General features: G+C 52.2%; 1 protein-coding gene across 1 annotated transcript in view; it reads left to right on the top strand.

Annotated features, from left to right (window-relative positions):
- The first annotated feature begins 304 nt into the window (after positions 1 to 304).
- The window catches only part of TMED10 (transmembrane p24 trafficking protein 10), a 46152-nt gene continuing 32992 nt past the window's right edge, over positions 305 to 13464 (top strand). Inside the window, exons 1-2 of the mRNA XM_029598405.1 lie at positions 305 to 522; positions 3458 to 3578. Coding sequence (XP_029454265.1) covers positions 349 to 522; positions 3458 to 3578 — 295 coding nt within the window. The 5' untranslated portion in view covers positions 305 to 348. The remainder of the gene's footprint in view (positions 523 to 3457; positions 3579 to 13464) is intronic.

Here is a 13464-nt window from a genome sequence, read left to right on the forward strand (position 1 = left end):
ACGTGGACCTTTCATTAGCACCATCGCATATTGCTTTCTTTTAATCTTTCCATATAGGACTTTGACGACAAGCGACCTGTCAAGAAAGTTATCCGAATGGGGATCGACGATGCGCAGGCGCTGTCACTCTTTCTTATCCCTGCTCACCTGACGCGCAGGCGCTCTCGCGCTCCCTCCTCCCCGCTCACCTGACGCGCAGGCGCTCTCGCGCTCCCTCCTCCCCGCTCACCTGACGCGCAGGCGCTCTCGCGCTCCCTCCTCCCCGCTCACCTGACGCGCAGGCGCTCTCGCGATCCCTCCTCCCCGCTCACCTGACGCGCAGGCGCAGCGGGGCTCTTTCCGGTCGCCATGTCTGCGCGGTGCTTGTTGGTGTTGCTGCAGCTCTGCGGTTCTGCGCTCGCCATTTCCTTTCATCTTCCCGCTAACGGCCGTAAGTGTCTGCGTGAGGAAATCCACAAGAACGTGCTGGTGACCGGCGAGTACGAGCTGAGCGAGCGGCCGGCGGGCCGGACGAACCTGCGGGTGAGGCTGCAACGGGGATCTGTCGCTCCCTCTTCCGTTCTCCCCCCCCCCCCCCCCCCCTTGAGGGCTTGACATCCACCCCTCCCCCACCCACTACGGCTTCCCCCCTCCGGGACCTGATCACTATCCTCCCCCCACTCACACCGCCTCCCCCACCCATCCCGATTCCCCCCCTCCAGAGCCTGATCACTACCCTCCCCCCATCCAGCCCGATTCCCCCCCTCCAGAGCCTGATCACTACCCTCCCCCCACCCATACCCCCCTCCAGAGCCTGATCACTACCCTCCCCCCACCCATACCGATTCCCCCCCTCCAGAGCCTGATCACTACCCTCCTCCCACCCATACCCCCCTCCAGAGCCTGATCACTACCCTCCCCCCACCCATACCCCCCTCCAGAGCCTGATCACTACCCTCCCCCACCCATACCGATTCCCCCCTCCAGAGCCTGATCACTACCCTCCCCCCATCCATCCCGATTCCCCCCCCTCCAGAGCCTGATCACTACCCTCCCCCCACCCATACCGATTCCCCCCCTCCAGAGCCTGATCACTACCCTCCCCCCACCCATACCCCCCTCCAGAGCCTGATCACTACCCTCCCCCCATCCATACCGATTCCCCCCTCCAGAGCCTGATCACTACCCTCCCCCCACCCATACCGATTCCCCCCCTCCAGAGCCTGATCACTACCCTCCCCCCACCCATACCCCCCTCCAGAGCCTGATCACTACCCTCCCCCCACCCATACCGAATTCCCCCCCTCCAGAGCCTGATCACTACCCTCCTCCCACCCATACCCCCCTCCAGAGCCTGATCACTACCCTCCCCCCACCCATACCCCCCTCCAGAGCCTGATCACTACCCTCCCCCCACCCATACCGATTCCCCCCCTCCAGAGCCTGATCACTACCCTCCCCCCATCCATCCCGATTCCCCCCCTCCAGAGCCTGATCACTACCCTCCCCCCACCCATACCGATTCCCCCCCTCCAGAGCCTGATCACTACCCTCCCCCCACCCATACCCCCCTCCAGAGCCTGATCACTACCCTCCCCCCATCCATACCGATTCCCCCCCTCCAGAGCCTGATCACTACCCTCCCCCCACCCATACCGATTCCCCCCCTCCAGAGCCTGATCACTATCCTCCCCCCATCCATACCCCCCTCCAGAGCCTGATCACTACCCTCCCCCCACTCACACCGCCTCCCCCACCCATACCGATTCCCCCCTCCAGAGCCTGATCACTACCCTCCCCCCATCCATACCGATTCCCCCCCTCCAGAGCCTGATCACTACCCTCCCCCCATCCATACCGATTCCCCCCCTCCAGAGCCTGATCACTACCCTCCCCCCACCCATACCGATTCCCCCCCTCCAGAGCCTGATCACTACCCTCCCCCCACCCATACCGATTCCCCCCCTCCAGAGCCTGATCACTACCCTCCCCCCACCCATACCCCCCTCCAGAGCCTGATCACTATCCTCCCCCCACCCATACCGATTCCCCCCCTCCAGAGCCTGATCACTACCCTCCCCCCACCCATACCCCCCTCCAGAGCCTGATCACTACCCTCCCCCCATCCATACCGATTCCCCCCTCCAGAGCCTGATCACTACCTTCCCCCCACCCATACCGATTCCCCCCCTCCAGAGCCTGATCACTATCCTCCCCCCATCCATACCGATTCCCCCCTCCAGAGCCTGATCACTATCCTCCCCCCATCCATACCGATTCCCCTCTCCAGAGCCTGATCACTATCCTCCCCCCATCCATACCGATTCCCCTCTCCAGAGCCTGATCACTACCCTCCCCCCACCCATACCCCCCCTCCAGAGCCTGATCAATATCCTCCCCCCACTCATACCGATTCCCCCCTCCAGGACCTGATCACTATCCTCCCCCCACCCATACCCCCCTCCAGAGCCTGATCACTACCCTCCCCCCCACCCATACCGATTCCCCCCCTCCAGAGCCTGATCAATATCCTCCCCCCACTCATACCGATTCCCCCCTCCAGGACCTGATCACTACCCTCCCCCCACCCATACCCCCCTCCAGAGCCTGATCACTACCCTCCCCCCACCCATACCGATTCCCCCCCTCCAGAGCCTGATCAATATCCTCCCCCCACTCATACCGATTCCCCCCTCCAGGACCTGATCACTACCCTCCCCCCACCCATCCCCCCCTCCAGAGCCTGATCACTACCCTCCCCCCACCCATACCGATTCCCCCCCTCCAGAGCCTGATCACTACCCTCCCCCCACCCATACCGATTCCCCCCCTCCAGAGCCTGATCAATATCCTCCCCCCACTCATACCGATTCCCCCCTCCAGGACCTGATCACTACCCTCCCCCCACCCATACCCCCCTCCAGAGCCTGATCACTACCCTCCCCCCACTCATACAGATTCCCCCCTCCAGGACCTGATCACTACCCTCCCCCCCTCCGGGTCTGGTCTCGCCACCCAGGATTTCTGGACTGGTTTCTGTTCTCTTCCTGGGTTCTTCCCTCTTTCTTTTTACAGATTATCTGCTTTTGTTTGTGCAGGGTTTTCCCTGCCTGCTGATTGTCTAGTAGTGGATTCTGTGAGCTGTCATTGTGGGGCAGAATAAAGCTGACTTTAGCTAGTTAGGGCTCTGTGCCAGCGATGCGAGGTATGCTTGGGGCTATGTGTCTGGATGAATGGGGGGTGGGTAGGTAGTAGGAGCTTCGCCTTTTCCTTGTTTTAATTTGGGAAGAAGCAGGCTCAGCTTTCTAGCAAAATTCTTCCCATCATCTAAGTTCTTGTTCACTTTTTGTGCACGCTGCCCTTGGCATTCGCAGCATTGCTAACGGTGTTGGGTGACTGCATGACGCCTTCAGACTGCGATGGGAAAGGCTTTGGCCTGTGGCTGCTTGTGATTTTTTAAAATCATTCTTTTAAATAGATCACAGATTCAGCAGGTCACATCCTCTATTCCAAAGAAGATGCTTCAAAGGGGAAGTTTGCTTTCACTACGGAGGAGTATGACATGTTTGAGGTGTGCTTTGAGAGCAAGCTTCCAGTGGGTAAGTTGGGCTCTTTATTTCTGCTGTATTGGGGGGGGCTATGCAATAAACTATGCATGCTGATCACTCAGAATGTAATGTACATGGTAAAATAGCAGTTCCCTGTCCGTGCCCAGATTAGTCCAGACTCCCTTCCAGCAGAAGGAGACAGAGAGAGTTTCGCAGGCACCGCCCCTTAATCCAGTGTGTCACCTGCAGCTCCTTGGTATTTCTCTGTCTCCAGCAGATAGAGGAGGTGCAAAACCCACGGTTCTGTATCTGAGTTACAAAAAAAAAAAAAGAGAGAATTAGTATTTCTTGGACATCATTGACGCATTTCTCCCAGGAGGTTCGCAGGTCCCTCCTAGTAGTAGGATAAGGACGAGCAGAGGTTGAGGACCCCAAAACTGCTCTTTCTGACACGCTGTGCGTGCCAGCTGGTGGTCCAGCTCCCTCCCCTTCAGCGAGGATCGTGGGAAGTCTCTGCCATCATTCTTCAGGGAAGTAAACTTTTTATTTATTGGTAGTAAAGTTTAAAAAAAAAAAAAGAGAGAAGTGGTGCTTGTTTTCTAGCGCCCGCCCCGTCACTGGAAGCTGATTCGGTCTTGCGGCTCCCAATCCTGTTTGCTGTTTTCGGCGTCTGCCGTGAGGTCAGGGCCGTGCTGGGCCATGCCGTATGCGAGCTGCTGCTCCGCCTGTGGGGAGCACTGCTTGCAGCTCTCCAAGGCTGGCTGATGTTCCCGTTGCCTCTCCAGTGGGGAGGGCTGTTCACGGGCTCCTGCAGCGGCATCGTCCAAACAACGCGGCCCTGGCAGGTCGCCGGCTCCTCTAGAGGAAGTGGCCGACCTGCTCCCATTAAGCATGGGAACAGTGGCCATCTTATGGCTGCTGAGCAGAGAGCAGTAGGGGGAGGGGATCACCCGCCAGCACTGTTGCCAGCCGATTCTAGCCCTGATGAGGCCGGGGGTGTCTGATCCCCTGGAGAGGGATTTGTGTGGTCCTTCTCATTTTTCTCTGGATTTTATCCTTTTATTACATAAAGCATATTTGGCCAGTAAGACCAAGAGGTGTTGCTCCTCCAGGCACAGACCTCCTGAGGGCCCTCCCAGAGAGATGACCAAGTGGTCAGAGATGCCGGTGGCTACAAGGATCTGTAAGGTCAGAGGGCCATTGGTGCAGGGGGCCACAGATGACTTTTCCTCGGAGGAGTCTGACCAGGAGTTGCCCTTGGGGGATGGTCCTCACAGTGTCCCTCCTCCCAACAGTGGTCAGGATCAGGAAGGGGAGCCTGGGAAGCTTCCTTCCATAAAAGGGGATGATTCTAATTTCCTTCGCCTATTTCAGAGGGAAGAGCTGGGTCCTATGATCCCGCATGTCCTGGTGGAGTTAGGAATAGTGGTTCCGCAGGATTGGTGGATTGGTCATGGCTGGTTTATGGGGCTCGGCCAGGACTTTTCCTTTCCATAGGATGGGCAAGCAGTTGATGGTCAGGGAGTGGGACCCTCTGAAGACTGCCTTAAAGTAAGTAGGGCTATGGATAAGCTTTATCTCTTGCCTGAAGAGGTTCTGGAGCTCTTGCGGGTGCCGAAGGTGGATGCTTCTTTGGCGGTCACAAAGAGAACCACCATTCCAGTAGCTGGCGCAGCAGCTCTGAAGGATCTACAGGACAGGAAGCTCAAGGTGCACCTCAAGAAGATTTTTGAGGTTTCTGCTCTGGGCATCTGAGCTGCAGTGTGCAGCAGTTTTATACTTCGAGCAAGTCTGAGATGGGTGCAGCAGTTAGATTGGCAGGGATCTTTCGCCCCAGGAACCTGAGCAGGCGGAACACTTAGAGGCTGCGGTGGCTGATAGGGCCGACGCTTTATATGATCTTATTCGCATCTCTTCTAGGACAGTGGTGTCTGCGGTCTTGGCTAGAAGGCTCTTGTGGTTGTGAAACTGGTCGGCAGACGTTTCGTCGAAGGCTGAGCTTGGGGCACTCCCCTTTAAGGGCAAGCTCTCTTTTTGGAGAAGTCTTGGAACAGTTGATAAAGCAGCTCGGAGATAATAAGGTACACAGGCTACTGGAAGACGAGCCTAAAGGGCCCAAAGGGTTTCTGATGGTTCACTCTCGCCTTTGAGGTCAAAGGTGTTTTTGTCAGAGCAGGCCAGAGGCAGACTTCAGGGAAGTTTCAGTCCTGGTCCCAGTCCTTTTGTAGACGCAGAGCGAACCAAGGGTCTAGCGGAGCCAAATCTGCACAATGAGTGAGGCCGACCCACTTCTCAATCCTAGCCATTGGGGGTCAGTTGACTCGTTTTTAGAGGAGTGGGTGAAGGTCACATCGGACCAGTGGGTTCTAAGCGTGATAGGACAAGGCTATGCTTTAGAATTTGCTCAGCCACTAAGAAACCTATTATTGGTATCTCCCTGTGCTTCGCCAGTGAAGAAACATATCGTTCAGCAGACCATCCAAAGACTAAGAATGCTGGGGGCCATTGTTCCACCCCCCAGGAGGAGAGGGGGACGGGACATTATTCCATTTATTTCGTGGTACCGAAGAAGGAAGGGACCTTTCGTCCAGTTCTGGACTTGAAGAAAATAAATGTGGCGCTCAAGGCTCCCTGTTTCCAGATGGAGACTCTCAGGTCTGTCATAGTGGAGGTGCGGAGCGGGGAGTTCTTGACGTCCCTGGATCTGACTGAAGCTTATTTACACATTGGGGTCCACCGGGATCTCAATTCGATCTCAATCGAGATATCACACCGGTTTACATTCAGGTACTGGAGGTATTTCCCTATCCCCAGAGGGCTCACAATCTAAGTTTGTACCTGAGGCAATGGAGGGTAAAGTGACTTGCCCAAGGTCACAAGGAGTGACAGCAGGACTCTAACCCTGGTCTCCTGGTTCATAGTCCACTGCTCTAACCACTAGGCTATTCCTCCTCCCTTGTATGTGAGGGTGCTAGCCTGTGTGAAGGGATTGTGTATGTGTGAGACAGAGCCTGTGTGAAGGGCTGCGTGAGAGAGAGACATAGGGAGCCTGTGTGAGGATGTATGTGTGAGAGAGAAAGGGAGCTTGTGTGGGTGTGTATGCAAGAGAGAGGGCCCTGTATGAGGGGATGTGTGTGTGTGTGTGTGTGTGTGAGAGAGTGAGGGAGCCTGCATGAGGGGATGTGTGTGCGTGAGAGAGTGAGTGAGGGAGCCTGCATGAGGGTATGTGTGTGTGAGAGAGTGAGGGAGCCTGCATGAGGGTGTGTGTGTATGTGTGTGTGTGTTTGAGAGAGTGAGGGAGCCTGCATGAGGGTGTGTGTGTATGTGTGTGTGTGTTTGAGAGAGTGAGGGAGCCTGCATGAGGGTGTGTGTGTATGTGTGTGTGTGTTGAGAGAGTGAGGGAGCCTGCATGAGGGGGTGTGTGTGTATGTGTGTGTGTGTGCGCGAGAGAGTGAGGGAGCCTGTATGAGGGTGTGTGTGTGTATGTGTGTGTGTGAGAGAGAGTGAGGGAGCCTGTATGAGGGTCAGTGTGTGTGAGAGAGTGAGGGAGCCTGCATGAGGGTGTGTGTGTGTGAGAGAGTGAGGCAGCCTGCATGAGGGGATGTGTGTGCGAGAGAGTGAGGGAGCCTGCATGAGGGTGTGTATGTGGAAGGGACACTCTTTTATAGTGAATTTCTAGGGAAATTCTGCTCAAAATATTTAAAATTCTGCAACTTTAATAACTTTTTTCTGTAATAATTGAAAATGTAATTACTTAAAGACTGTCATGTAAATTGTGTTATTTTGACCAATATAAAGTTTGCAGACTTTTGCAGAATTTCCCCAGGAGTAGTTCCGGGGGATATAGTAGAGTTAATTGGTTAAAAGTTTTGTTAAATATTTTTATGCTTGGGTACTGATTAATACTGAAGCGATGCAGGTGGCACACTGGGTTAAGAGGCAGTGCCTATGAAACTTTCTCTGTCTCCATCTGCTGGCAGGGAGGCAAAACCCAGGAGTCTGGCCTGATCTGGGTATGTACAGGGAACTGCTGGAGACAGAGAAATACTGAGGGACTGCAGGAGGCACACTGGGTTATGTATAGTGTCAGTGAGACTCTCTGTCTCCATCTGCTGGCAGGCAGGCAAAACCCAGGAGTCTGGCCTGATCTGGGTATATACAGGGAACTGCTGGAGACAGAGAAATACTGAGGGACTGCAGGTGGCACCTCGGGTTATGTACAGTGTCAGTGAGACTCTCTCTGTCTCCATCTGCTGGAGGGGAGGCAAAACCCAGGAGTCTGATGTGTGGTACTACAGGAACGAAAATGAACTGGTTCTTACCTGCTATCCTTTAGTATGGACTCACTAAAATGCATCAAATAGCACATTAGCCCCTTTCCGGTCCACCCCGAATATATTCGTCAGTGAGGCTAATGTATTGTGTTTTTCGTCCTGAAAGGGGTTCAAGTGCACACATGGTTTATCCACCGTAGGACCAAAAAAACAAACTGTTCTTGTGGGAGGAGCTGCATGTGCCACGAAAAAGCCACAGAATCCTTCCTTAAAGGGGATGCGTGGCCTTCAGACTGAGGAGCAGGCGGTGTCTTCTACCTTTAGAAATGTTTTCTGTGAAGGCAGAAGAAGCCTAAAGGAATCGCAGATTTCCTAGCGTGTAGCCAGATGGACTCAGGACCAATGGGTTTATGCTCCCCTGCCAGCAGAATGAGACGGAGTCAGGATTCAAAGCTGATGTCACCTTAGATACACCCCTGCAGTGACCTCAGCCCTTCAGTATCTCTGTTTCCTAGCAGATGTGGACATGCTTTCCCTATCGGGATTGCAGTTCTCTTTTGAAGAGGAAGTTTATCTTTAAATTTGGAGAAAGATTGAGCCCCGCTCTCCTGAGGAGATACCTAAAGGTCCCTCCCCCAGTCAAGAATTCCTGAGGCGATTTCCGAGATCCCTCAGAAGTGTGTCTTGGTCCGGTGGCCAGTTTCCAGCGTGGACTTTGCCACTGAAGCAGCTGAAAGGTGCAGTAAGCTGAGCGTGGCGGTGTCGGCCCAAGCCCTCTGCCCCTACAGCCGGAGACCGTCTCTGTACTCAGCCGGTAAGCGCTGAGCCAGATAAGTAAAGAGAAAAGGATTCCTCCCGATTCAGAGACGTGGAAGTGCTTTGGTAAGTCTTCCTGTGGTCTCCTTGCTCGGCGCACTGTACCAAAGATGTTCCCGCGCCCGTTGGGGGTAAGGGAAGGGGGCTTCCAAGCAGGTTGAACAGCCCCCTGATGGGCTAGGCCCCACTTCAGGCTCGGTGGGCACACCGTGTGGTAGGCCATGGCAGCGCCATCTTTCGCATGTTTGTAGGCGTCTCCATTGCCCTCCATAGAGTGTCTGCACACACGTTGTGTGTAATGTTGCGCATACACACGTCAGCTTATGTGCTTCGGTACAGGACCTGTGCGCACTCGATTTCAAGCGCTCGTCGGCTGAACGCACAGTCTCCAGCAGCAAAGAAGCAAAAGCGACACTCTTTGTGCTACCTGCCATATTAGGGCTACACAGGCTGACCTTGATTCCTACCTATGTCAGGAAGAGCTGGACTCCCAGAACCTTTCTAAGCCTGGCTCCTCCCATTCAGAGGATGGATCAGCCACGATCTTAATCGGTAGCAACCTGGATCTAAGTAATTCCGGGAATGGGTCTATCACGGGAGAGGGAAATTCAGCTGTACCTACCCCATTTCTTCCTGGGCTGGGCACGGACCCAGCGGCCTTTTCTTGGGTGGAATTTTTTCAAGGACTTTAAGCCTTCATACAGGCGTAGTCTGCTCTCCTGCCCCTGGCCGGACTGAAACCCAGCCGGGAAGGTCTTGCTCTATCAGCAGGCCTTGAGACATGCCTCGCCTCACCAAGGGTATCCCTGACAGGGACCCAGACAGCACGAACGATGAAGGGGATGAAGATTCATTGGAGTACGGGGAAATCCCTCCAGCCTTGGAGCCATATGGGAATGTGTTACGGTTTTTCTACAGAGATGAATTGCCGGCCCTGGTTTCCCAGACCCTAAAGACTCTGGGAGTTTGCAGCATGGACCCTATGTCAGAACCAAAGAAGAATCCCATTCTGGTGTCTCTATGGAAAACCTCCTGCTATTTCCTGATACTGGAAACCATCCAGGAGTTGATTGATCTGGAATGGGATGCCCTGGAAGCCAGTTTTAAAGGGGGCCAAGCATTGGAAACTCTTTACCCTCTGGACCTGCGTCCAGAGAACACCTGCGTTTCCCAAAAGTGGATGCCGTTTCGAAGCAAACAACTATCCCAGTGGAAGGATGCGAATGATAGGTGGTTGGTGTCCATCTTTGAAGCGACAGTACTGTCACTACAGATTGCTTCCTGAGTGCCCTGGTGGCTCGTTCGTGTCTGCTTCTCTCAAGAGAAGCAGATAGCTCAGGCACACATTCCAGAGAGGCGATGGAGTCCACCGCGGCCTTCTTAGCAGATGCAAGCTCTGATCTATTTATTTATTTATTTATTTAAAATTTTTATATACCGACATTCATCCAGGATATCACATCGGTTCACAGTGTAACGCAAATATACGCCATGCATGGCGCTTTACATGGAACAGATAAAACATGTTAACAAGGGAATAAAGGGGTAAGAGAACGTGGGATAAATTGCATTAAATATTAAACAAGAATTGCAATTATATACATATGTACAATGTTGAGAGAACTGAGAGAAAAGGGATTTGGGAATATTAGGGGGGGAGGGGGGAGTGCGTACCTCGGCCAGGGGAGTGGCCTCCGTGGCGGCAGCCAGAAGACAGCTATGGCTGCGAAATTGGTCCACAGATGCAACCTCTAGGCAAACCTCACAAAGATGCCCTTCAAGGGATCTCTCCTATTCGGAAGCGATTTGGAAAAGCTAACCATAAGTGGGGTGAATCTCCAGTGCCTCGGCTACCCCAAACCAAATGGGCCTGATACTTCACTTTCGATGCATATCCAGCATGGCTCTCTGCTTCAACGGCAGGGGAGAAGAATAAACTGATACTTCACGCATATCCAGCATAGCTCTCTGCTTCAACGGCAGGAGAGAAGAAAAACTGATACTTCACGCATATCCAGCATAGCTCCCTGCTTCAACGGCAGGGGAGAAGAAAAAAGGGTTCACACTCACAAAGCGGGGAGTAGCTGGCTTGTTACGGCGGTTACTACCCCAAACCAAATATGCCTGATACTTCACTTTCAATGCATATCCAGCATGGCTCCCTGCTTCAACAGCAGGGGAGAAGATAAACAACCAATAAGGGCTGTATAACATAGTCTGAGTAGAACAAATAAACATGGGTGTAGCTTGCTTATTGCAGCGGTTACTACCCCTACTACCCCTAACTAATCAAGCTAGATATTTCACTTGGATGCAGCTCCATCACCGCTCTCTACATTAATGGTGGGGGTGGAAGGGAATTAGAACCAAGAGCTAAGAGAAACAGATAGGTATGAGAGAAAAAATGTGTGAAGCTTGCTGGGCAGACTGGATGGGCCGTTTGGTCTTCTTCTGCCGTCATTTCTATGTTTCTATGTTACCGAAAGATAAGAGAGAGAGGTTGCAGCACTCATACCTATGAGGGGTTAGGCCAGGGGCTCCCAGCACTTCTGGCCCTACAGGAACTCAACATTTCAGACATCTTGGTCCTCAGGAAGGTCTTTAGTCCTTTTGGGGTCGACAACTAAAGAGGGGGCTGGTTCAGGTTCGGCCCGAACTTCCCAATGAAGTTTTGCTGACCCATCCACGGGACAAGGCGATAGGGGATCGACTATCCCTCTTCTACCAGCGGTGGGTCGAGATCACGTCGGACAAATGGGTACTGGATATCAGATGAGAAGAATACACACTGGAGGTTTGCAGCACTCCTCGGGATGTATTCATGATGTCACCATGCCACTCCCAGCACACGAAGCTGGCAGTGGAATCTTCCTTGATAAGGCTCCTCAAATTGAGGGCTATATTTATTTATTTATTTGGCTTTATATACCAACATTCAAATTAATTTCATGTCGGTTTACAATAACAGAATTTGCTGTAGCAAAATTCGACATAAGACAATTATAACAAACCTACCATTATACATCTGGCATAATTTTACCTAAACATTAAAATACTACTTAATAAAATTATTCCTACATTAACTAAAATAAATCACTTTAAAAAATGCAATTATTACTAATAAAACACCTATATTCAATAAAACACAACACATTAAAAGCAACAGTAAGTGCAAAACAACAAAGGAAAAAAAATCTTTCCTCTTTTTTTTTTTTTTTTTTTCCTTTTTTCCTCCTTTAAGAAAATTAAAACAAAGAGAGTCAATTAGCTTGATTAAAAGCCTGCTCGAATAGCCAAGTTTTTATCTGTTTCTTGAAGCTGTTCATATTTGCCTCTGTGCAAATTTCAACAGGTAATGAATTCCACAACTTTGGTCCCGCCAGCGACAGTGACCTCTCCCTCACTGAACCAAGATGAGCTAGTTTTGGTGATGGTATTGTCAGTAAAGCTTGACCAAGCGATCTCAAGTTCCGGGATGGGACATGGATGCGTAATGAGGCATTTAACCATTCGGTATTATTTCCGTATATGGCTTTATGAATTAAAGAACCTACGCCCCAGGAAAATGCAGGGCATTATTCCATCTATTTCATCATACCCAAGAAGGAGGGTTCTTTTCACACCATCCTGCACCTCAAGAGCGTCAACTGTTATCTATGAGTAATTCATTTCCATATGGAAACTCTGCGCTCTGTCATAATGGCCATACAACCGGGAGAGTTCTTAGCCTCCCTGGACCTCTCGGAGGCCTACCTTCATATCCCAATCCGTCAAGATCAGCGTTTCCTACTCTTTGCAATACTGGGCTGCCATTATCAGTTCCAGGCGCTGCCCTTCATTTTGGCAACTGCCTCCAGAACATTCTCCAAAAATTATGGTGGTTGTAGCGGGGGCACTGAGGAAAGAAGGGATCCTGGTGCACCCTTACTTAGATGAATGGCTGATCTGGGCGAAGTCATTGGAAGAGAGCCTCTAGGTGACCAGCAGGGTCAGGTTCCTGCTTCAGGAACTCGGTTGGGTTGTGAACATGGACAAGAGCAGCTTCAAGCCCTTCGAGTCCTTAGAGTACCTGGGAGTCCAGTTCGACATCAAGCAGGACAAAGTCTTCCTCCCTCGAGGATAAGGAAACTGAAGTGCCAAGTGCGTCGGTTGACAAACACAATGCACCTCAGTGTGTGGAGCTATCTTCAGATCCTCGGACTGATGGTGTCAACTCTGGAGGTAGTACCATGGGCGAGAGCACACATGCAGCCACTCCAATGCTCCCTGCTGTCACGTTGGAACCCGCTGTCCCAAGACTATTCAATCCACCTCCACCTACCGATGGAAGTATGTATTCGACTCCAGTGGTGGCTACAGGAAGCTCACCTGAGCAAGGGCGTCAGCTTGTCCCCACCGAACTGACTAGTCCTCAGGTCGGTCATGAGCCTCCAGGGGTGGAGAGCCCACTATCAGGAACTGACAAACCAGGGGCGTTTGACCTAGGAAAACCTGGCTGTTCACACAAGCCTACCGTTGAAGGAACCTCTTTCAACCAACACTGACTCTCACCCTTCGACCTCTCCTTAATCCCTCCCCCCCTCCCTCTCCCCCCCCCCCCCCCCCTGGACATACCATGTTAACAATCGCCTAGGACAAATCTCTGTTTATGTATCACTAATATATTGTTTTGTTGATTATATTTATCACTCTCCAATTGTTATAGTTTAAAATCTGTCCTGTCTTCCATCTCCCATGTTTTTTTCGCTCCCTGTTTAATGTAACTTTTACCTTCTACCTATATGTTATTTGGTTTCCCCCTGTTTCATTGTAAACCGGTACGATAAGACCTGGTCTTGAGTATCGGT

Source organism: Rhinatrema bivittatum, chromosome 4 (genome assembly GCF_901001135.1).
Source record: "Rhinatrema bivittatum chromosome 4, aRhiBiv1.1, whole genome shotgun sequence".
NCBI lineage: Eukaryota > Metazoa > Chordata > Amphibia > Gymnophiona > Rhinatrematidae > Rhinatrema > Rhinatrema bivittatum.